Here is a 22,396-nt window from a genome sequence, read left to right as displayed (position 1 = left end):
TTCCTTCTATCATCTTCTCTTATGTTATTCTTTGTTTTTTTTCCTTCTATCACCTTTTCTTATGTTATTCTTTGTTTTTATCATTCTATCATTTGCTCTTTCTGTCTTTCCTTATGTTATTCTTTGTTTCTTCCTTCTATTCTTATGTTATTCTTTGTTTTTTTCCTTCTATCACCTTTTCTTATGTAATTCTTTGTTTTAAGCATTCTATCAATTTCTCTTTCTGTCTTTCTTTATGTTATTCTTTGTTTCTTCCTTCTATCATCTTCTCTTATGTTATTCTTTGTTTTAATCATTCTATCGACTTTATCTTTCTGTCTTTCCTTATGTTATTCTTTGTTTCTTCCTTCTATCACCTTCTCATTCTTTGTCTTATTATTGGATCTATGCTCAAAACAGCAGTCGACAGTCGGCCGTAAACAATTCCAGAAAGCGCGCGCCGAAGTTCCTGGGCCATACTGCGCAGTGTGATGCGCAGTGGTTTGGCTCGCAATGAGCTAGAATCAGCGTTGATGAAAAATCGCTTGAACGCAAACCGCAGTGACCTTGCTTTTTGTAACGGCGTTTTGAATTGTGATTCATGTTTGTGATTCTAGCTTCGAAAATTCGATTGAACGCACCCTAGAATGTACGTGATCATGATCGAGCAGTTGATTTGAATTTGAGATAACTAATGGGGGTGGGAGCGTTGCATTGTTTTACATGACCACACTTTACTTTTCATGTTGAAACAACATTTTAAGAGTGCATACTGGACCCATTTTGCTAGTATAATACAACAAATTGTCAATCAAGAAATCCTTATTACAATATTCCTCTTCCCCCCCCCCCCCAAAAAAAAAAATATATCTCCCTTTAAAACATCCTCTGTGTGTGTGTCTCTCTCTATACCCAAACAAGGACCTGTATAATTGTTATTTGCTTTACATGTTCATGCACGTGCACAGCATATATATCTCTTCACATACATTTCATTGAAATACAAAAACAATTCAAATTTAGAAAGATTACATGGACTTCTAATTGTTCTAAAGAACAATCATTTGTAATAATTAATAATAATAATAATAAAAGCTGTGCTTATAAAGCGCTTACCACCAAAGTCTCTTAGCGCTAACAATCTAATCTCTAATTAACAGTATGTTCAATATCATGTACTCTCCAAAAAAAGCATGGATATTTTTGTCCGGAAAACGATACATGCGGGGAATATTAACTTGGCTGTTCTCCAAATACAAAGTAGGGCGAGAGAATTGTTAACAATGCAGAGCACTATCACAATTTACATTAAGCCGACAAAAAAATATATTAAAAAACGCACATATAGCGCAACATTGTTTAGATTTTCTTTCTTCGCCCCATCTAAAAACACTTGGAAAATGTGTGTCTGCTATCAAATGAGATCTTTTGTGAGATGCCCAAAATAACTTGGTTTTAATTTTCTACTTTAGCTCAAGGGGCCGGCCATTAGTCAAAGTGCTACATTGATGAGTGATTCTTGGATAGTTGAGCTCATGGAACAAACTTGTTTGGAAATTCAATACCATCAAGAGACAATGGAAAGGAGGGAGAGAGAGAGAGAGAGAGAGAGATAGGGATAGAAAAGGAGAGATAGAGATAGAGGAGAAAGATAGAGGAGAAAGAAAGAGAGAGAAAGGGAGAGAGAGATAGAGGAGAAAGATAGAGAGAGAGAGAGAGAGAGAGAGAGAGAGAGAGAGAGAGAGAGGTCTATCCAATCAAATGCAGTTATGGAGAAGTAAACTAGAGTATGTAGCAGACATGGATTAAATCCTACAGATGCATTTTTCAGCTACCGTACATATTTCTAATTATCCATCTACCGCATGAAGCCTAACAAAGACAAATAACAAGTTGATTTCAATCATACAGATCCCAACAACCTTGTTCATCTAAATATTTTCGAATTCTTCGTCCAAGGTATGAAGCCTAACAACAACTTCTAGCATGCTTTCCACAGGATGTTTAAAGATTACGGTCGGATTTAGTCTTACAGATCCATGTCATTACCATCATCTGAATATGTCCTTGCTATCAAGTTAGTATAGTTATTACCAAGGTCCCTAACAAGCTTCACTGATTGTTTACAACCTACAAGTTAAGAGGCATTTTCTTCTGCAGATGCTCATAATAAGTTTCATGGTTTCATAGTTAATGATGATCCCTAACAAGCTTTTGGAAGTCGTGTACAGCTAATAAAGGGTTTTGATCCCACAAAGTCTGAAGTCCAAATGTCAAACTAACAAGCTTTCAAAACAAAATATGTTGACAAATACTGTGGGTGTATTACTGATCTTATTAATTATCTTAATTTTCTACTAGATCATGTCTCAAGAATACAAGTTTCTCACATCTTTATTGAGGTTCATTTAAGACTCATCTTGCATTGTTATAATCTATGTCAGTCAATGACCAGAAAAGTGAAATTTTGACATTTTGATAACCTCTTGATACTGTCCCTTTTTTCAAACAAAACTGATCTCTACATATCTAGATTAATTTAGGGTTTATTTGGAGACCCTGCAAGAGCATTTTGTGAAGCCCTATAGACAAAATAGGCATTGAACAAATGTACTGTATCAAATATTGCATTGAACTGTGGTCAAGATTGCTTCTGAACAAATCATCTTTCTGTACTTACAGGTAAAGAGGCTGATGAAGGTCTCTGAAAGTTTTGGTGTAAGCAGAGGTTCTGGTAGTTCTCGGAAGTACTGTTTCAACATATCGGCAACGTCATAGGCCATCATGCCGTCGTAGCTTAGTGTGTCTGGAACAGAAATGGGCCACAAAAGCACAGTATAAAGTGACTATTCATAAATCTATATTTGTAATTCAATTCATGTAGACAGAACTAGTGTGATTGCAATAAATAGATTTGGTTTAAATCTGTACTAGTTTGGCTAGGAGGAATTAGACCACCCAGGAAGGTCACTGACAGGTGGCTATCTCATCAACTCAGCTCTCAATTAACATAAGAAAAAGAGGATCATGGGGGACCAAAGGTCACCGATTAGGCATTGTTTTCTATATAGAGGGAGCAATTAGCCACAAGTAGTACAGTGGGCCTTAAAGGTATTACTGATTCGGAAGAATAGAAATACATTTTATAAAAGAAATGCATTGGAGGCTCATACTGCTGAAACCCCCTCCCTCCCAATTTTAACCCCATACCCTGACCCCACCCCTACTCCAACCGCACCTGTACTCCACCGCTACCCCACCCCTACCCCCTACCCCCACATGTCCCTCGAATAGATCCTCACCAGGGTTAGCCTCGTTCATCTTCTTCAACGCCTGGATGCGGGACCGGACCCCGGGCTTGCGGAAGAGCCCCACGGCCTCGCCGGCCTGGCGTCTCAGGTAGCGCATGGCGTAGAGGATGGTCTGGGGGAGGGGCTGACCGGTCTTCTGGAGGTGGTAGAGGAGGGGTACACCAAACACCAACCGGTCCTTGATGTCCGCCGTCTTGGTCCGCTTCATGAAACGTGGCACCATCCTGGAGGGAGGGGGAAGAGAATAAAAGAAAATGGTATGAGAAGCAATTCCTTATAAACAGCAAAGTCATCCAACTAGAAACTGAAAGGCACTATGTAATATTTCTACCTAGCAAAATTATTACCACTGGACATGTTAAAAAGAACTTTGAAACTTAAAAAAAAAATGTTTTAAAGTGCACAAATTTATTTGATTATACAATTTTAGGGGGAAAATCGCCATAAATATTTACAAATATTGCCACAGCTATCTAAAAATCAATATTCTAGAGAAATATTTTTATATTGTGTATGTTTTCTTTAGAAGTTATCTTACTAATCGAAACACTATGGGAGATATGAACTTGAATTTTAAAGCCTACAACAGGGTTAAATGGTACCTCTAAGGAGAAGAAACCAAAGGAAATTCAAATTTATAATGGGCCTCTAAAATATAGGACAGGTGGCATTTCATATGACAGTAGGATGAAGGCATAATGTATGGGATCAGGAAAGGTTGACATGATAAAACTGCTCCAAGCTATTTTCACATGGTTCATAATAGATAAGCTGTATGACAGCCTATCTATGAAATGAAGGGGGAAAAGAGAGGGAAAAGAATATTTTCCCCAACTGTACCTTCAGGTTTGGATGATTTTTTACCATCATATTCCCATAAGTATTTTCCTGCTGGAAATATTTTTTAAATTTTCTATTAAAGCCTCTTCATTTAGTTACCCCTACATGTATTACCCCTACAGGTGAAATTTCTGTACAACTACCTCTCCCAATCTCTCTCTCTCTCTTTCTCTCTCTGTCTTTCTCTGTCTTCATCTCTGGTTATCTGACTATCTCTAGGTCTGTCTGCCTGTCTCTCTCTCTCTCTCTCTCTCTCTCTCAAAGTCTATATCACTCACTCTCTCTTCTCTCTCACATTTCAGTTTCTTTCGTTTTTGCTTCCCTAACCTACTCGATCTGCTCTTCCTTTCGATTGCCACCCTCTCTTTCCCCTCCAATTGTCTTTCTTTCTTTCTTTCTTTCCTTCTTCCCCTTTCTCTCTATCTGTCTCATCCTGTCTCAACCAATTTTCCCCCTTATTCTCTCTCCCTCTCCCTCTCCCCTCCTCTCTCATGATAAGATGATTGCTACTAAACAAAGACCCGTCCCCCTCCACATCCTAAACAAATTGCTGAAATCTTCCATACATCACCAGCAATTTCCTCTGCATGCTATCTTTAACCTGCCCCAAATTGAAGTGATCATTCGTCATCGCAAACCATGTAGACGCTTTTTGGAAGCCATGTTTTTTTAGAAGCCACGCATAACGGCAGAAAGGTGAAGGCAGCCTTAATATCAGATATGTGAAGCATGGTACTACAGAACACATAAAAAGATGCTTTTCCAATAACATGGTTTCAGTTGTTTGTGATTTATTTTTTCTGATTTTGTAAGTGTAGTACATAACCAAAAAAAGAAAAGAAAAGAAAAGAAAAAAAAGGATACGTTCTCGTTCTAAAAAGGATGATGATGAGCCACATGGTTTCGTGTTGTAATGAATTATATTGCATATTATCCTTTCATTTTTTTGGAGCACCTTCTATGTCTTTTAGTCTAACTGAAGAAGAAGAAAAAAAATCAGCGTTTATTGCTATTTTACTTGGTTAAAAATGCAGAGAGGGTGTTTGATTTATGGCAAATGGAATCTACACTTACACACACAGAATTACTTGGTCTATTCAAAAGTATTAAAAACAAAAATTGTTGGATTCTAATGGGTTAGTCACATACATGCACAGTGCGCTTGAAGGAACCATCAATTATATGTAACATTACACCATTAATCATGGGTGGCACTGAACTTGAGAACTGAGAAATTGGAGTACTTATGTCTTGTGACATGCAGTTGAAGAATTGTTGAGGGCAGATTTCGCCGAGTTTCAAAGTTTGGTTTTCTCGTAAAACTGTTGGTCTTTAAAACAGTTAAAGATTAGTCAATATTTTGAGTGAGATTGCGAGTTGTTGTTCTTTTTATTATCCTGTTCTTCACATGCACATACACATAAAAAAAACCTCTCAGAGTTCTACAAGTAAGTTGGGTGAGGAGGTCTCTAAGCCAAAATTCCCAGGCTAAGGATACCACAAGGGATTCTGATGAAACTTTAACCTCCATGTTTGGATATCATTTCCCGTTATTAAATCACCTGTCTTTCAAGTCCCTAGAGGAAAAATTCGAAATCATCCTTTCAAATTGGCCCTTTGGGTCTGTAACGCTATAGCTCACACAATACTGCACTATCCTGAATACACAACGAACACCTCCAGGTCAACGCAGAGGTCAAGAAATGGACACTGCAGGAAAAATTCCAAGTATGGAGAAACACTTCTCTCCTTTTCTTATTATTTTGTAGGTGACAAGGGACTCGTTGTGCTTTAACCTACATGGTTAGCCTGCTCAGGGAACTCTAGTGGGGCATGGATGGAGGGGTGTATCTCCTTTCAATTAAAGCAACTTTTGTTTATAAAATGAAAGAAATGGTGGATGGCATCTCCCTCGCTAAACAACTGTCTTCATCGACTTTATAAATATGCCACCAAAAGGGAAAGAAATATGTTCTTTAAAACAAGGAAAATATAGCCTTGAAAGAACATCTTAGAAGTATTTTTTCTATTTGTTTTATTTGGAGGGAGGGGGATGATTCAAGCATCCAAAGGCAAACTCATATTGCTTCACTACTGCCACAGACTTCTGTTCCTTAGTGTCTTTCTATTTTTGGGGGTGGGAGGGAGGGAGGGCTGCAGTAGCTAAGCATGCTCCTTGCTTCATAATCATATTAATAATATAGTGTAAAAGATTAAATTTAATTCTTTCTTGATTTTTCAGTGCTACAGTGCTCTGTTGATATTTAAATGGTAATTCAAGAGCTGCATATGCTTCTCTTCCTTGTTGTCTTACTCTTTCTTGTTCCCCCCTTTTTTTGGGGGGGGGGGGGGGGGGGGTTAATGGCATATTACACAATCACAACAATAGTATGATGTAAAAGTGGGCCTTTAATTTCCCAGAGCTACAGTGCTGTGTTAATATTTAACGGGAACGTCAAGACAAACGTGTTTGGTGATCATTCTTACCATGTCCACCCACTCCGATGTGAGACCGAGTAACGCTCCATCACTGCGGTCAATTTGAGGAGCGAAAGCTTGCGAAGGATCATCAGCTGGCCGACCGATAAACTGCTCACTTGGAAAGGTCTGCATTGAAGAAGAGAATGATGAAACACATTTGAGAACTGTGAATTTTGAAGTTGTTTATAAAATGAATATACATCACAAAAGAAGTTTGTCATCAATTCATATTAGTAATAAAAGTAAATAAAAGGCATTTGCATATTGTATTCAGATCTCCATTTGGTTGACTTGATTGCATTGTCAATGTTGTTTATTCACTGAATTTCTACTTTGATTTCTTCACAATGTATATTTTAAACATCTCTCATTTCCTGTATGACAAAAAAGCCCTGTATTACGGGGACTAAAATGATATCATCTTGTATTTTTTCCAATAACAGTAGTTTGTAATTACTGTTCGCTATCACATAACGCAAGCGATTGCCAACTGTAAAACCCTGTCCTACGGCGATCAGCACTTCACATCTACACCCAACAAAGGCGTGATACGAATCTCGTATCTCCCTTACCCAGAAGTCGTTAATTACTGTTCAGTGTCGCATAACAACATGGCACGGATATCATCATGTTCACGGAGCTTCCCTCAGGAACATATTAAATATTTCCTGCTTCCTTCCTAACGTGATACAAATCCAAATGACTTTCGTTGTTGTCGTGCTCGATCTTGCCTAATTGTCAACATAGTGATTCATGATGATACTGTATTTCAAATATGAAATGTTATGATGATATCATATATGAATCACGTATCGCAAGATTTCAATTACTATTACCCTAGCTGGATATATCATATCATTATTGTTTACGATCAATGCTAAACATAACAATCACATATTACACGTATTAGAATTTGATTGGATTTCTTCTCAGGCAAACCAGCTAGACTTTAGAACAGCTGTCGTAAATAAGTTACTTCCTAATAATTGTTTTATTATATCAAGTTACATTTCGTGTTCTTTCAAATAACATATTTTAGAAGCAATGATGGAGTAAACCAAGATCAGCTAAGATATACATAAGCTGATTTCAGTGTTATATAGGCCTATACTAATGAGAGAACGTTGCCCCAATGTCAAATAACATTTCAAAGAATTACATTCTGTACATTGTATTGTCTGTGAAACAAACACAACACCATCTGCGACTTGTTTTTCATGGTTTCTAGATAAAACTGTCTAAGACTTCATATTTATACAAAACTAGAAAATAATAATCGTCACAACTCTTGAGCATAACACATCCCCCACAATGGCCTCAAGTAATTCCTACAAAGATGATACCTTGCAATAAGATTTCAGAGAATGCCTTGAAGAAATTGAAGAAAACAGAAGCAGAATTGATTTCAGAAACTTGATAAACATTTCCAATCGAGAAACAGATGAACAACATACAAAGGGAAGAAAAGAATGGTCTACAACTTATCAAAAATATAAATTTTCTTTCATGATTGAATCGAGAATGTGGATTGAATCCTAAGTCAGGGACTTTAATGGATGAAAGATTCCATTCAATCGCCATTAGATGAGCTTACTGATGAACATGTGTTGTGTTGACGTCAGTGTGTCGTCAGTTGTCTTTGCTAGTGCAGGAAAGAACAAGATAATTGGTGTTGGACACGTCTTAAATCATATGACCCACAGCTGAGCATGACAACTGATGCTTTTCAGGCAAAGCTTTTTCCGATGACGTTTGATACAATGGCTAATGGTGCATAATGCATATTGTCTGGGGCACTGTGGCGTCTTTTGTAATATTAATTGATGTAAAAACACATAAGCACTTCTATGACGTGCTTCAATTGAAATCTTTATAAAGAATTGTGTAAGATTTAACTTACATGTATGAGTTTCCTATTCAAGATACATACTGCGCACATACATTGACATCATATTTGGTATTTAGTTTGATTTTATTCATATCATGTAATTTATGTATATGCCTATACAGTGTAGGATGCTTTCAATATGTTGAAAATTTGCTTTTTTGAATTGAATAAATAAATGATAACATTTATATTACATTTTTGCAGTCAGATAAGTATCACCTGTTCAAATGAGAACTTACAAGAATGTTAACAATTTCCTTTTTACTAAATTTTTCGGCATGGTTTAAGGTGACACAAAGCAGTGATATCAAGAGCGCTCAAACTCGATCTGCAAACGTGACTGGTGAAATCTGACCCAACCTCAAATATGAGAGGTGTGATCCCTACCTTTCATGAGGCCGCATCAGGCCTCTTGTTTTTCATGGATAATCCACCCATCAATCCAAGGGGATTAAGGATCCAACTCCTTTATCCTAAACCAACATCACCTTTCTCCCCTCCAATGATTTTTTTTGCCAATATTTCTTGAGAATGTTTGGATTAGCGTTCCTGCGCCTCATTTTTCTTGCCATTTCTCTCCATCATGAGCTCTCTACTCGGCCTTTGAATTGGAGGATGAGATGATGGATGCACGATGAAGAATGACCATCATACATCATCTCTCCCTCCTTTTAGTCCACCCTTTCTCCCCTTTCACCATGCACTCCCATCATTTTCCATCATGACAGGATCCCCATTCCAAATCTGCATTCATCTCAACCATCGTGCACCAGCCCCCTCCTTTGTTTGTCTAGATCTTCCACCTCTTTCCATTCTCCCAATTTCAATACAGAAGCCAGAATGAACATCATACATCATCTATCCTCCTTTTAGTCCACCCCTTTTCCATCATGACTGGATCCCTATTCAAAATCTGCATTCATCTTTGTCATATAAATCAACTATTTTGCACCAGCCCCCTCCCTTGTTTGTCTACCTCCCACCACTTTCCACTCTCACAGTTTCTCCCCATCTTCCTAAAAGGTTAAGATGATGAATGGAAAACGAATGACCATCATCCCTCCCAACCCTTTACCCTTGTCATCTGCCTCATCTCCATCTTGGAATCACTTCTATTTTTCTCCAGAGTTTTCCCTATTTCAAACAACTCTATCCCCATACTGTTTGGGATGATAACTCTAGCAAAAATCTCACAAGTCCTCTATTCTTTCCAAACATCATTAATAGTATCAAGTGTCAAATCTCACTTGTCTTTAGAACATTTCAAAATATCAAGTCACTGAAAATGTGAAATATTATCTTCTTCTCCATAGGCATTGCTCTTTGAATGAACAAGGTCAATTCTACAATGGAAGACAGTCACTGTAGGCCTGTCATCATCAGACCAAAATTGCAAAATAGCCTGTAATTTTAAGACTCTGGATATTTTCCCGAAGCTCGAAATTGTGTCTTCACCAGACCGATACGCTCATAAAAAGCAGCTCGGACGGGTGCAACTTAGCCTGCTATTTCCTTAATATCAGGCAATTTTGGAAACATGAACAACATTTCTTGACCAAATAGCCAGCTAATTGCAACTGCGGGCTGATGAAGATGCAAATTAACTGGTTAATTTGCGATCGGGATAGATAAAATAGCGAGTTATTTGGCAAACTCAAGCTGATAAAAACAGGCCTACAGTAAAAGTGTACAGACTTCAGAAGGTTGTTCACATTCCAAGCTCTAAGATCTTCCAGGTATCCAGGGATGAGCTCCAGCACACCTTTGGGGTGCGTGACTGATTATGTATAGGTCTACATGACTATACATTCCAAGTCAGGGGCTCATGCCACATCCTTGGGAGCACAATGTGCAGAAACAGACACATTTTATTTTCCCTCACATTCGGTCATGAAAACAACAAAACATACTCCTGCTGATTGACTGCACAAGTGGGGCCACAACTGCAGGTTGGCTCTCGGAGCTTCAGAACAGAGGTGAATTTGACAACATACTCACAGAAATACAGACTGCATGCAAGAAGCAAGAACTGCAATACACGGTGACATCATCGTGCAGCCTTTGTCTGCTGTCTCAATGATGCATATCAATCAAGGAGAAATGGCTCCCATGATTTCCATCACAATTTGATTGAATACAAACTCAAAGCCAACAGAGACAACTAAACTATACTTGTTTCAAAGTCTGCAGACTGTTCTAAACCCTTTGACTTCTAATTGCTGTCTTCCCATTGGCTTTGTACAAGAACAACCCAGTTCCTGTTGGCAAAGGGTTATTGTTGTCTTGTGCTTTTGTTGTTACTTGTCTATCATCAGCAGCTTAGATCCTCACTTAATACCTATTGTTCAGGGGGGATGAATGATTATATCGCACCTCCCCCCTGAACAATAGGTAAGGATCACCCTGTCTATCATTATTACTGCAAATATAATTAGATATCACAAGAATCTAACTCAGATTTGGTTTTTTCGCTTACAAAATATTGGAATGGATACATTTGTCTTTCCCTTTGGTCTTTACTTAATATGCTTTGACTGTCTACCATTGTTGAAAAATTCAATCAAGAAATCTCGGGGATTATACAAATATTTGCAGATTTTCACTTCCAAAACATCTACTACATGTTGTATTTGAATGGATAAGGATACTTGCTTCTGAAGGGCATTGAACATTTTAAACATGCATTAATCCAGCATTCGATAGAGCTAAAATTTCAGCCTATTCAACATTTTATGATAGGAATTGAGAACGTTGAGCCATATCATATTTTGTAGAATATTTATCGTTTCTGTCAAGTAGATATTTTGATTTGCTTTACACAATTGATTTATGCACCATCAATTTCTTCCCTAAATAAAGAAATAACTGCATGTTTTGCATCTCGAGAGGCTTGAAATAGAGGTCATCTGGTTCACTTTCACAAGCTCGTTTCAAAGCAAGCAATCTTAATGGCATTCCAACCAAATGATTTAATGGAATATTTCTAAACATTTAGCACTTCTAAGCAATCTTTTCCAGGCACTCCCCAATCTGCAAGAAGAAAAGGGTCACAACCAACCCTCAACTCTTGTCTTTTATAACTCTGCTGATATCAGTTTAACCAAGTATCAATAGCAACATCTAAAATTCTGAAACTGGATGCATTCAGTTTTCAATGACAAATTGTGGTAGGCACTATACATATCTTTGTAATACCACAAATCATTTCAAATAGAATTTCCAGAAAATGGGCAAAACCAAATGAAATCTATTTCAAATTGCTAGCATCGGTATGCAAACCACTAAAACCAAGTGTGGAAATGATGGGAGAGAGAGAGAGAGAGAGAGAGAGAGAGAAAATGAGAGAGAGAGAGTGAAGAGAGTGGGGGGGGGGGAGGGGGACGTTAAATTTCACTCTATATAGAGTGGAATTTAACGTCCCCCTCCACTGCATTCTACAAGATTGTAGTCATATATATGACTACAATATTGTAGAATGCAGTATGCACAAGTTATGTAGTGCTTAAAAGTTATCAAGTGAACACTCCAATACTCTTCATTCTTTCATACATACTTACCTATGTATACAAAGTTGTCATTTTGAGAATGAAACATCACAAGATAATTAAAGCAAATGCTATCGGTCTACCGGCGATCTGAACATGCCTGTAATCTCATAGACCCTTGAATTCTTGCGGCATTTGGCGTCAGGGTCCCTTTTTCTCCCGCTGACGTCAAAGCGATATATCAGTGTCCGAGGGAATACTCTCAGAGCAACATCAAGCTCCTAATGTAATCAAATTCATCCACGGATCTTCCATTATTTTCCTTCCAGCAGAGGTGTAGACCCAATATTCTTTATTTCCTCTCTGTGTATCATGTTGACAGACAGTCTGATCGGCTGTTTTTTTATATCACTCGAGTACCGGTAAGTGTGATGAATGTATTTGAAAGTGTTTGTGAATGTAGGTTGCTGTTACAGCAAATATGAACTGTGTGTGAAGTTTTTTGCTTTTAGTTATATTTGGTTTAATGTGTTGTCTTACTCTTGTGCATTTGACAACAAATATGAATAGAAGAGATTGATTCTCACCTGGAATTTAGACTTGGTCGATGAGACTTCTGGAAACTGTGCCATCTTATTCTTGGTCTCCTGGCACTGTAATGGATACAAATGACAACAAAAGAAACAAAACAATTAACAAATAAATCACAAATAAATCTCAACAGATGGAATAAGATTTGCTATCTTAAACTTCTCCTTCATCAATACTCAAAGTTCTATACCCTTCTCTGCGTGTGTCTCTCACTCTCTGTCTGTCTGTCTGTCTCTCTCTCTCTCTCTACCCCTCCCATTTCTACTTTGTATAGTAATGATAATAGTACAGTTCTTATAAAGCGCATAATACATTTGTTGACATCTCTACGCGCTGAAGGAAGAAGGAAAAATGAAAAAGAAAAAATAGACCCATATTATTTTACTTCATTCAAATGTTTTCTATCATTCTCTCTCTGCTCTGCTCTGCTCTCCATCCTTCCACCAGCATCACACCTCATCTCTTTTAGAATATGTCTTTCTCATCTCCTGCGTAATTTACTTGGTGATGATGCCTTACGACAAACATACGTCACATGGACGTTGAGAGAATGCTGAACATGTGGCGAGTGTGTGTGTGTGGGGATGCCGATTTGAGATTCTCATTACAAGGCCCATTAGCGCTTCACCACATAGCACCTTGTCTGATGCCTGCACATAATGAGTTTTACGCATGATGCTTTTGCAACTTAGGGCACAATCACGAAAGGTTCAGAAAGAGAGGAAGAATTCAATACTTGGGCTAGGAAAATTGCTTGTATACTTGCATCATTTTCAAAGAAGGTGACATAAAACTGAATCATTAATGCAAAATGCATGTTGGGTGTAGCATATCCCCAAAGTGAAAGTCCTCCTGTACATCTTTCATTTAAAGGAATATTGGGTCTCAAAAGAAGATAATTTTCAATGTAGATTATCTAGATACCGGTACTGTTTTTGCACAATTACTTTGTCACAAAAATATCAATAGTATTCCTTATCCATACTACCCCCCCCCCCCAATCCTCCTTCCTTTGTAGCATAAACTCAATTAAAAAGAAAGATTTATAAACTTTCATGAATAATTGCCTGGAAAACATAACTAAAGCCATATTTCAGGTCATGCCAAACTTCATACTTCTAAACATTATTTACCCTTGCCTATTTATAGCTGGAATTCTACACTAAACCACAAAGCCGTTTCTCTATAAACAGCACAACACTGCAAATTTCCCCTACCACGATATCAAACTTGACATAGTCACTCTGCACTTTCGAAGGACACAATTTCTAGGGCAATTAACACCTTTACGTGACTGTAATTCTTCAGTGCTGATCAGCTAGCCTGCCATGCACATTCAGGTGTGAGAGGAACTATTACCATGATGGCCTCGACCCCAGAGCTTCCCCCATCATCAAACGAACCTTGAACGTGGGGCAAAGAATTTGTCAAGTGTCAAGGGGAGTTCTTTCACAGGATCTATTTTCTTCCACCAAATGATTGAACTTTGGTACTGTCCATTAACTTGAAGCTTAGTCTTGTAATTCCATTCAGAAATTGAAGAATGAGAATAAAAAATACACCTATTTTTAGAAGGTCTAAGCTTAGCATTTTTCTAGTAAAGGATTAAACCGTCGCTCTATTTGTTGCAAAATTAGACAAGCCTCATGCAAGCTTCAATTTTTCACATGCACATACAGGTTTCGTCCAGGTATCATTTGCCATTGTATGCTTATGGTTTATGAACATTGTTTTAGGTTTTTGTCAAGGGTCAACCTCAAATTATATTGCAGTAAAAAGAAATACATTCAGATAACTAAAAAAAAAAAAAAAAAATCAACAAAAAAAATCTTCCTATAAATAAACATTTACAAATCTGAAGAAATAAAAGGATACGATTAACTTTTGTGTTCATTAAAAAGACTTACAAGGGTTTATCCTCGCAAATCTTGAAGGCTATTATAAAATGCATAAATGCGAAAGAATCCTTAAGTAAAAAAAAAGAAGAGAATAGCCAGGGTCAGAATCATTTTCTTTGGGGAGTATATATTAGCACCAAGTGAAAAGCGATAGGGTTTGGATTGTGGGGTAATGAAAAGGGGGAGGAAGGTAAATGACATTTGTGTAGTCCCATTGGTAAATACACCGGCCACCTTTTTATGAAGTGGTCCACACCAGGGTACCTGTATCTTTCAGTTAATAAAGTGGTCACGTTTTTCTACTCCACGTGATTCCTAGTTTATCTGCTTACATGCAGGGAAACACAATGAAAAGAAAAAAAAAACCCAAATTGAGTTTTTTTAGACTTTTAATGCCGGAGGAAATTTTGCAGATTTTTGCAGTGTAAATGCTCATTCTCAAAGCGTCTGTGAACTATTCCGTTTTTTTGTCATGTGACTCTGCTTACTGTTGTGCAATAGCAATGTCCACTAAGATAAAAGGTGACCAAGGTTGTCAAGAAATGGACTTTCAAAACCAGTACAGAACACAATAAAGGGGATTAGTTTTGTCAAATAGAGATCATTTTCAATAATATTTAAGTGTTTTTATGGCCAAAAAAAAGTGGAGAGGGACAGGACAAAGGACTGATATCTGAACACTATAAATCATTATAAAAAAAAACAGACACACCTGCATGAAGGTTTCTGCTAAAAAGTACACACCCTGATGTAATGTCTTTGACCTTCTCAAATTAATGCCCCTATCAAATGAAATTAATTCCTCTATCATTGAAGTCACAATGGGCATTCACTGCAATCTGCAGGTACTGTAGGTATCAAATTGGATCGTCAAGACGTACTACAATGGGCAATTAATGTGTCATAACGAGGGCCAGGTATCGAATTACATTACGACCAGTCATTAATCATTTAAAACCTGCATAAGATATTAAAGGGAAATAACTGTATGCATTTGCTTTCTTTTTTGATCACATAAATATTACTTTATTTGAACAAAATGTAATGCCCTTCTGGCTCTCAGCAGTGGATAGTTCAGTGGGTTTGCAAATGTTGACACCCCCCTCCCAGCCCCCTCTCCTCATACCTTGACAAGGATCCTTCACAAAATTACAAAGACTACTGTAACACTCCGAATTGTAGATATTTGGTAGCGTGGTTATGATGAGTGTTAGCTAGATATATCAATAGATGACTCGAAACAAATAATAATATATAGTTCAAGATTGTATTTTATTTAATATAATATGTAGCCGACCCCTCTGTGTATGCCTACAATAGGCAGGGGCAATCGCTGTCCAATCCCCACCTGAAGGTGGTGAGGACGAGAAGTTGAAGAACCCACATGATTGATTCCACAAACTATTTATACTTTTGGGAGAGTCCAAGCCATGGTCTGACATGAGAAATGTGAGACCATATTTGGCCATGGTCAATGTTATGAATTAAACATTAACCCTAATGAATTAAACATAAAGACCTCATGACCATAAATGGCTATGGTCAGTGGTTGTTTTTAAGTAGAAAGTGGAATGACATACTCTAATGGAATGTGCTTATCTTGCATGTATTTACACTACTAAGAAAGTACTGTTTTAAAGGGTGTTGTGTTATTAAGGGAATGAAGGGATTGTAATATTGGGTCTTACATATAGTTACCTCTACCGAAAAGAAACGTCCTCGTTTAAAAAATCAGAGGCGATAGAATTGACATGTAAATATTTATATAAAAATATATAAAGTAAAATATTATTTGCAATTACAGGCGAATGGAAGAATCACACCGACTTGTGGCTTATGGAATAATTGTGTAAGGAAATAGTGCAAACTACTCAAAGTATGTAACAGTCTTAAAATATAAAATACTATAACTTCAATTAAATGTGCATACAGCAACAAAAGTGATATACCAAAGCACTGACTAAAAGAAACTCAATTAATTATACATACATGTACTGTATGTAAATGTAGCCTACTCTGGACCAGAATTAGGGGAATTATTACCATCCGGATAGACATTACCACAACATGACTCATGACCTTAGGTCAGATTGACCAGTATACATTCCTGGTTGGAAGTACATGTAATAAATGATCAAGATGACAACAGCTGGTTTTTGTTTGAAAACAAAAATCCTACTTTTAAAGAAGAAGTGGAGTCATCCACTCATATAAATTTGAACTTATCATGACAAACAGTATTTTAATTGACCTACTGGGAAAACGAAACTGTGATTATGCTGCAGTTATAATTGGAAACATAAACTTCAATTAATAAAATCAAACCATTGAACTAAATTCTCAACTGAACTACAAAGAGAGGTACCATTATACGATAACAAAAAAATGGAACACATAAATGAAAATACACTGAAGACTAGAATATAATATGGATTATAAATGAAAAGCAAAATCGGTAGCAAAACAAAGCATACCTAAATTCTATGCCATATCTATAAAAACATGTAAATATAACTCGGTACAGTAAAACATAAAATGCCGATATCACAAAAACATAAACACACAATGAAAACTGATGTGTTGACATAAAGAAAATGAATGTAGCTAGGTAGCTATCGAATAGCCGAAAATATGTTCAACATGACTTTGTGGAACATGAATTATTCCCTGCTATTTTTGTCTGACAAGGTAATGATTTGGTGAATAAAAACACAAATTTGATTGAAATAAAATTATCTTATTGTGGAACCTAATACCCATGAAACATGACAACGAATGAAGTTCATGAGACATACATGAGAATCGGATGAACATGAAATGTACACCGATATAGCGGTAATATGTTTAGTTATTAAGCCAACTACCAAATTTAATAATACATTCACATATCATTATAAACTAATTAACCGTAAAGCACAGGCGTATAATGCTGCATGAAATTTCTATACAAATTTGGGAAAAAGTGCGGTTCTAAACATGTTACAAAGAAATTATGCCAACATGTTGAAATGACAATAACAAGATATAATTTGCCAGGTGTATACAAGGGCATGGCAAATATTATTAATCTACAATAATCCTTGCAACAGAATCTGTAAAAATGATAAAGGTAGGGTAAACCAAGCTAACAAAACAAAATGTAGGCAATATTGCTCTTGCAGAAAAAGGTGGATAAAAAAAGGGGGACAAAATAAAATATCAACATTGAAAAATCCAACAATATTTTAATGTTGTTGGAAAGTCATGATAATCACAGCTGTAGGTTGTAATAGAGAGGGGTGGTGGCGAATCATAATTGTGTTCACATACATTGAATGCAACAGAAACAGAAACAGAAGAAGGCAAAGAGAATTTAGATGATGGCCAGTCCTTCAAATTACAAATTACTTCTCAATGTGTTTCACCATTGTATTAAAAGTTAAACATATCTGAAGAAAAGAGATTGTACAGATAATCATCGTTTAAAGCCAATGTTACCAAATCAAAGTTGTAATAAACTTAAATACGATGAATGGGAGTAATGAAATTAAAGACGAATCGAGATCAAGACAAAATCAGGGTCATTAACCAGTTGTAGCTTTTTCTTTCTGGTAATATGGGATGAAAGGGGGGCCTGGACCATGAGGTAAGGAAGGGCAATGGATATTAGAATGTAGGGTTACGGGGATGGAGGGGAGCCGTGAAGCAGGAGATGGTGGATAGAGAGTTGGTGTTCTGGCAAGCCTCGAAACATGGAGAAATAGCAATGGGATTCTGATTACAGACTCAATTGCCGAACGAGGTGTCAAGAGGACAGTCCCTATAACTGGATCGAGGGACATAGGGGCATGGATAGGATGCTTCGGTGAAGGGGTATCATTGGGCAGGTGGGCATCAGTTGGGAGAGATGAGGGGTTAATCTCAGTGGAAACATAATCAGTGGGAGAAAGAATGGGGGTATTACAGCAAGGCTCCGGGAAGGTTGTGATCTGTTCAGCGGGAATGTCAACAAAAGTCTTCTGACAGTTAGATGGATGACAGTCAGAGAAAGGATCTAGAAAGGATACTAAGCTGGGATGAAGAAAAGAAATACGAACAGAAGAAAAGGAGAGACCAGATACAAAGTCGTATAGGAGGGAAGAGAGGGAGATACCAGAAACGTTGTCTATGTGAAAATCGTACAATGAAGCTAATCGAGAGAAATAGTCATTACCTAAAATAACAAGTGGCTCGATATCACTAGCAATGTGGAATTCACAGGACACGGGAAATGCAGGGTCTAGGAAATGAGAAGCAGTGATTATACAACCCAGTGGATAGACGGAAGAAGAATGTGCGGGAGGGTAAACGTTAAGTTCCCGCAAGCACGGCAACTTGTTCAGAAGTTTTTCATTGACTAATGAAACGGGGTGTGAATGGTCAATGAGGGCAGGCACAGGTGACGTAGCACCTGGAAAGTAAAGGGTAACAAAAAGCGGAGGGCAAGGAGATGGACTTGAAACACTGTGTGTGTCATTGTGCCAACCCATAATAGAGACACATCAACATGTCCAATAAAAGCAAAAGCAATAAACATACAATCAATATCACAAAGGCAAAATAACAAAGTTCACACATGTAAACAAAAGTCTGTGTATAGCATGGTAAACAGGCAAATACAATTAATATGGGCTAATAGACCATATAAAATCAGAACATCAGTAAAAAATGATAGATGTTCAAATATAGCACATGAAAATACAAATTAATATCATGTACATTTGAAAAATATGACGATTGAGAGTTGGCATCCCTCGAGAAAGATGCAACAGTTAGGCTCCGGACACCCTAACAAAATATCAACAAGGCGAAGAACTTAAAAACAACAACAAGTTGTTCACACAATATCGTAGAGACATCCAGCTTGCAGGAGAAGTCACATAGTAGCAAGTAGCAGGAAAATAATGGTCTTCGATGAAGTAATCCTCTCACCAAGCACAGTTAGCAGGAATGTTAGAACACCAATAGATGTAGATTGAAGACAAAACTGAAGTGATGAAAAAAGTCTTCAGCAAATAATAAGCACAGTCTATGACCGAGTCCAATAAACAATCCCGCTTTTTCTCTTATGTTGATGATCCGTATGACATTTCATACAAAAAAAAAGATTCCGAGCAGGATGGCATATACCGCTTCACGCTGCCACCAGTGTAACACTCCGAATTGTAGATATTTGGTAGCGTGGTTATGATGAGTGTTAGCTAGATATATCAATAGATGACTCGAAACAAATAATAATATATAGTTCAAGATTGTATTTTATTTAATATAATATGTAGCCGACCCCTCTGTGTATGCCTACAATAGGCAGGGGCAATCGCTGTCCAATCCCCACCTGAAGGTGGTGAGGACGAGAAGTTGAAGAACCCACATGATTGATTCCACAAACTATTTATACTTTTGGGAGAGTCCAAGCCATGGTCTGACATGAGAAATGTGAGACCATATTTGGCCATGGTCAATGTTATGAATTAAACATTAACCCTAATGAATTAAACATAAAGACCTCATGACCATAAATGGCTATGGTCAGTGGTTGTTTTTAAGTAGAAAGTGGAATGACATACTCTAATGGAATGTGCTTATCTTGCATGTATTTACACTACTAAGAAAGTACTGTTTTAAAGGGTGTTGTGTTATTAAGGGAATGAAGGGATTGTAATATTGGGTCTTACACTACCATAAACCTACACCTTACAGCTTAATCCCCATATATAGTTTGCAGGTCTATTATTTGTCCACATTTAGAAGCTCCTTACTTTGGTTCTTATTATAGAGTTTTCAGGAGCCTCGATAACAGAGCTAAACCACTCTTTACTACCACCCCCCCCCAAAAAAAAAATACATCCATCCAGAGAGACATCCTTCAAAGTAACAGACATTCATAAGTTGTACTAGTGGTCAATCAGTTTGCTTTGAATCCAACATTATTAATCACCTATGCGCCTCCCCAATGGTCTAACAGCCTGGTTTAAATGGACAATGTTATTAATCACTTCTGCACAGTCTCCCCGATGGTCTTACAGCCTGGTTTATTCAAAATGGACAATGTTATTGATCACCTCTGCACCTCCCCTTCCCACATATTGTCCAACGTGTTACAAGTCTTAGAAGGCTATAACAAGGGAGAGCCATGTCCTACACCAGTATCAACAACACACCACCAACACCGCCGACATGCATGGGCCAAGGTTACGGTATTCCCGGGCGAGAAACTCGATAAGTGCTATAATAATGGGGACCCAACCGTAATTCCCTCAGACCAGCTAATCCCCTCCAAGCTATTTTTTGATTTTGCAGAGAGAATTAGGTCGATCAACTGGAGCCCCTTTCTTATCACTCTCACTTACCCGATAATTTTTTCCTTTAATTTCCGAGTTCTAGATTACAAATAGGCGTGACAAACCCTCTGCTTGCTATGGGATAAGCATACAAATTGACTCTAACCTTGTGTAGTACATGCACTCAGGTCATGAAAATATATATTGTATTTCATTTCTGCACCCTTAAACCTTTTGCAAATGTTAAACTGAAAAGATATTAAGACTAACATTTATGTCCAATGAAACAAGACATTTTTCTTTTCTCTCACAAATAATAGTGTAGAAATAAAATTCCCCATTGCAATACACCAAGTCGGTACCTGCCATGACCTAAACAGATGCTTATTTACAAGTTCCGAAATTCTACTCTCCTGCATACCACAAACAATGACTCATCAACGTTCTGTAGCAACTATACTACAACCAACTGTAGGTATCAACAAATAATATCAAAATATATATACGACACGCATGCTACACAACTCTAAAACTTGAACCTTTGCCAATGCCACCCTCCCCTGTAGTTGAGGACCTCACAGCCCATAGGAAGTCTTTTATTTCACGCCCCAGTTGTTCGAAACAAGCAACAATCACGCTTACAAAATCAGAATGACGAAAATGAGAGGTGGAAGCGAGGTTGACTTCTCGAACAATTACATGTTTTCGAACAAGATCCTTACAACTACTACAATCTCGGTTTTGCTTGAAAGAAAGCGAGGGAAAGCGAGGGAAAGGGAGGGAAAGAAAGGAGGTTTCAAGCCTGAATAGCCTTTGGTCTGAAAACACGGCTCGACCATGTATCGTCATGGAAACCAGTGATTTGAATTCTTCAATATTTTCTCTTCTCCTCCTGGTTTTTCTAAAGGCTTGGGGACCTGGAGGGGGATCAGATTGGAGCCAGTTCTGAGTCGACTGAAATGCTGTCTTGATTTCCCAAGAAATGGCTTTACAGTAGGTCCCAGAGATATCAGTGTAACATCGGGTTCAGGGAATAAACCCAAATAAAGATAAATGATGCAAGATGTACAAGGACTATAACTACAGGTACGATATTAGTTTTCATGCTACTAAGGCTGCGTTCATGCTTAAATTTTGAAGGCAGAATGAGCGATCTGAAACGCTCATCGTAAACGCTCATCGTGATCGCAGTTCCACGATGTAGTGTTCATGCTTACTTCTCTGGCTCCCCCAGGCAATTCTCAGTGTGTGGCCTTAATTGGTCTTCCAGCTGGATTCGCAAACCTTCACTGTGCATGCTACGTAGACCCACTAGAGGTCAGTGCGTTGACCCCATTTAAACGCGTTTACAAATTGTAAACGCATCTTTTTGTGAGTTTACGATCGGCGATCGTGATCGCCGTTTTTCGGTGATTCTACAAAAGTGAGCTAAGACGCAACCGTGTTTTAAACTAAACGCGTAACAGATGCCTGATTCTGGCCGTCAAAATCAAGCATGAACGCGCCCTAAGAGAGAGAGAGAGGGTTTTTAACTGAAGTATCATCTCTTGTGAGCCAGAAACAGATGTCTTATCTTCAAATCGCTATGAAGACTATTTGTAGGTTGAAATTAAAAAAGGGCGAT

At 37.7% G+C, this 22,396-nt stretch overlaps 1 protein-coding gene across 4 annotated transcripts in view; it reads right to left on the bottom strand.

The window, feature by feature from the left end:
- LOC100889572 (rho GTPase-activating protein 7) overlaps nucleotides 1–22,396 on the bottom strand; it is a 90,863-nt gene that overhangs the window by 11,495 nt on the left and 56,972 nt on the right. For all 4 annotated transcript variants that reach the window (XM_003723338.3, XM_030980861.1, XM_030980860.1 and 1 more), the window contains 4 exons: nucleotides 12,572–12,637; nucleotides 6,618–6,737; nucleotides 3,282–3,514; nucleotides 2,660–2,785 (listed from right to left, as the gene is read on the bottom strand). In XM_003723338.3, coding sequence (XP_003723386.1) covers nucleotides 2,660–2,785; nucleotides 3,282–3,514; nucleotides 6,618–6,737; nucleotides 12,572–12,637 — 545 coding nt within the window. The remainder of the gene's footprint in view (nucleotides 1–2,659; nucleotides 2,786–3,281; nucleotides 3,515–6,617; nucleotides 6,738–12,571; nucleotides 12,638–22,396) is intronic.

This window comes from Strongylocentrotus purpuratus, unplaced genomic scaffold (assembly GCF_000002235.5).
Source record: "Strongylocentrotus purpuratus isolate Spur 01 unplaced genomic scaffold, Spur_5.0 spur5_scaffold_11, whole genome shotgun sequence".
Classification (NCBI taxonomy): domain Eukaryota; kingdom Metazoa; phylum Echinodermata; class Echinoidea; order Camarodonta; family Strongylocentrotidae; genus Strongylocentrotus; species Strongylocentrotus purpuratus.
The sequence above is the reverse complement of the archived record's forward strand: the minus strand, read 5'-3'. Positions and strand labels throughout refer to the sequence as shown.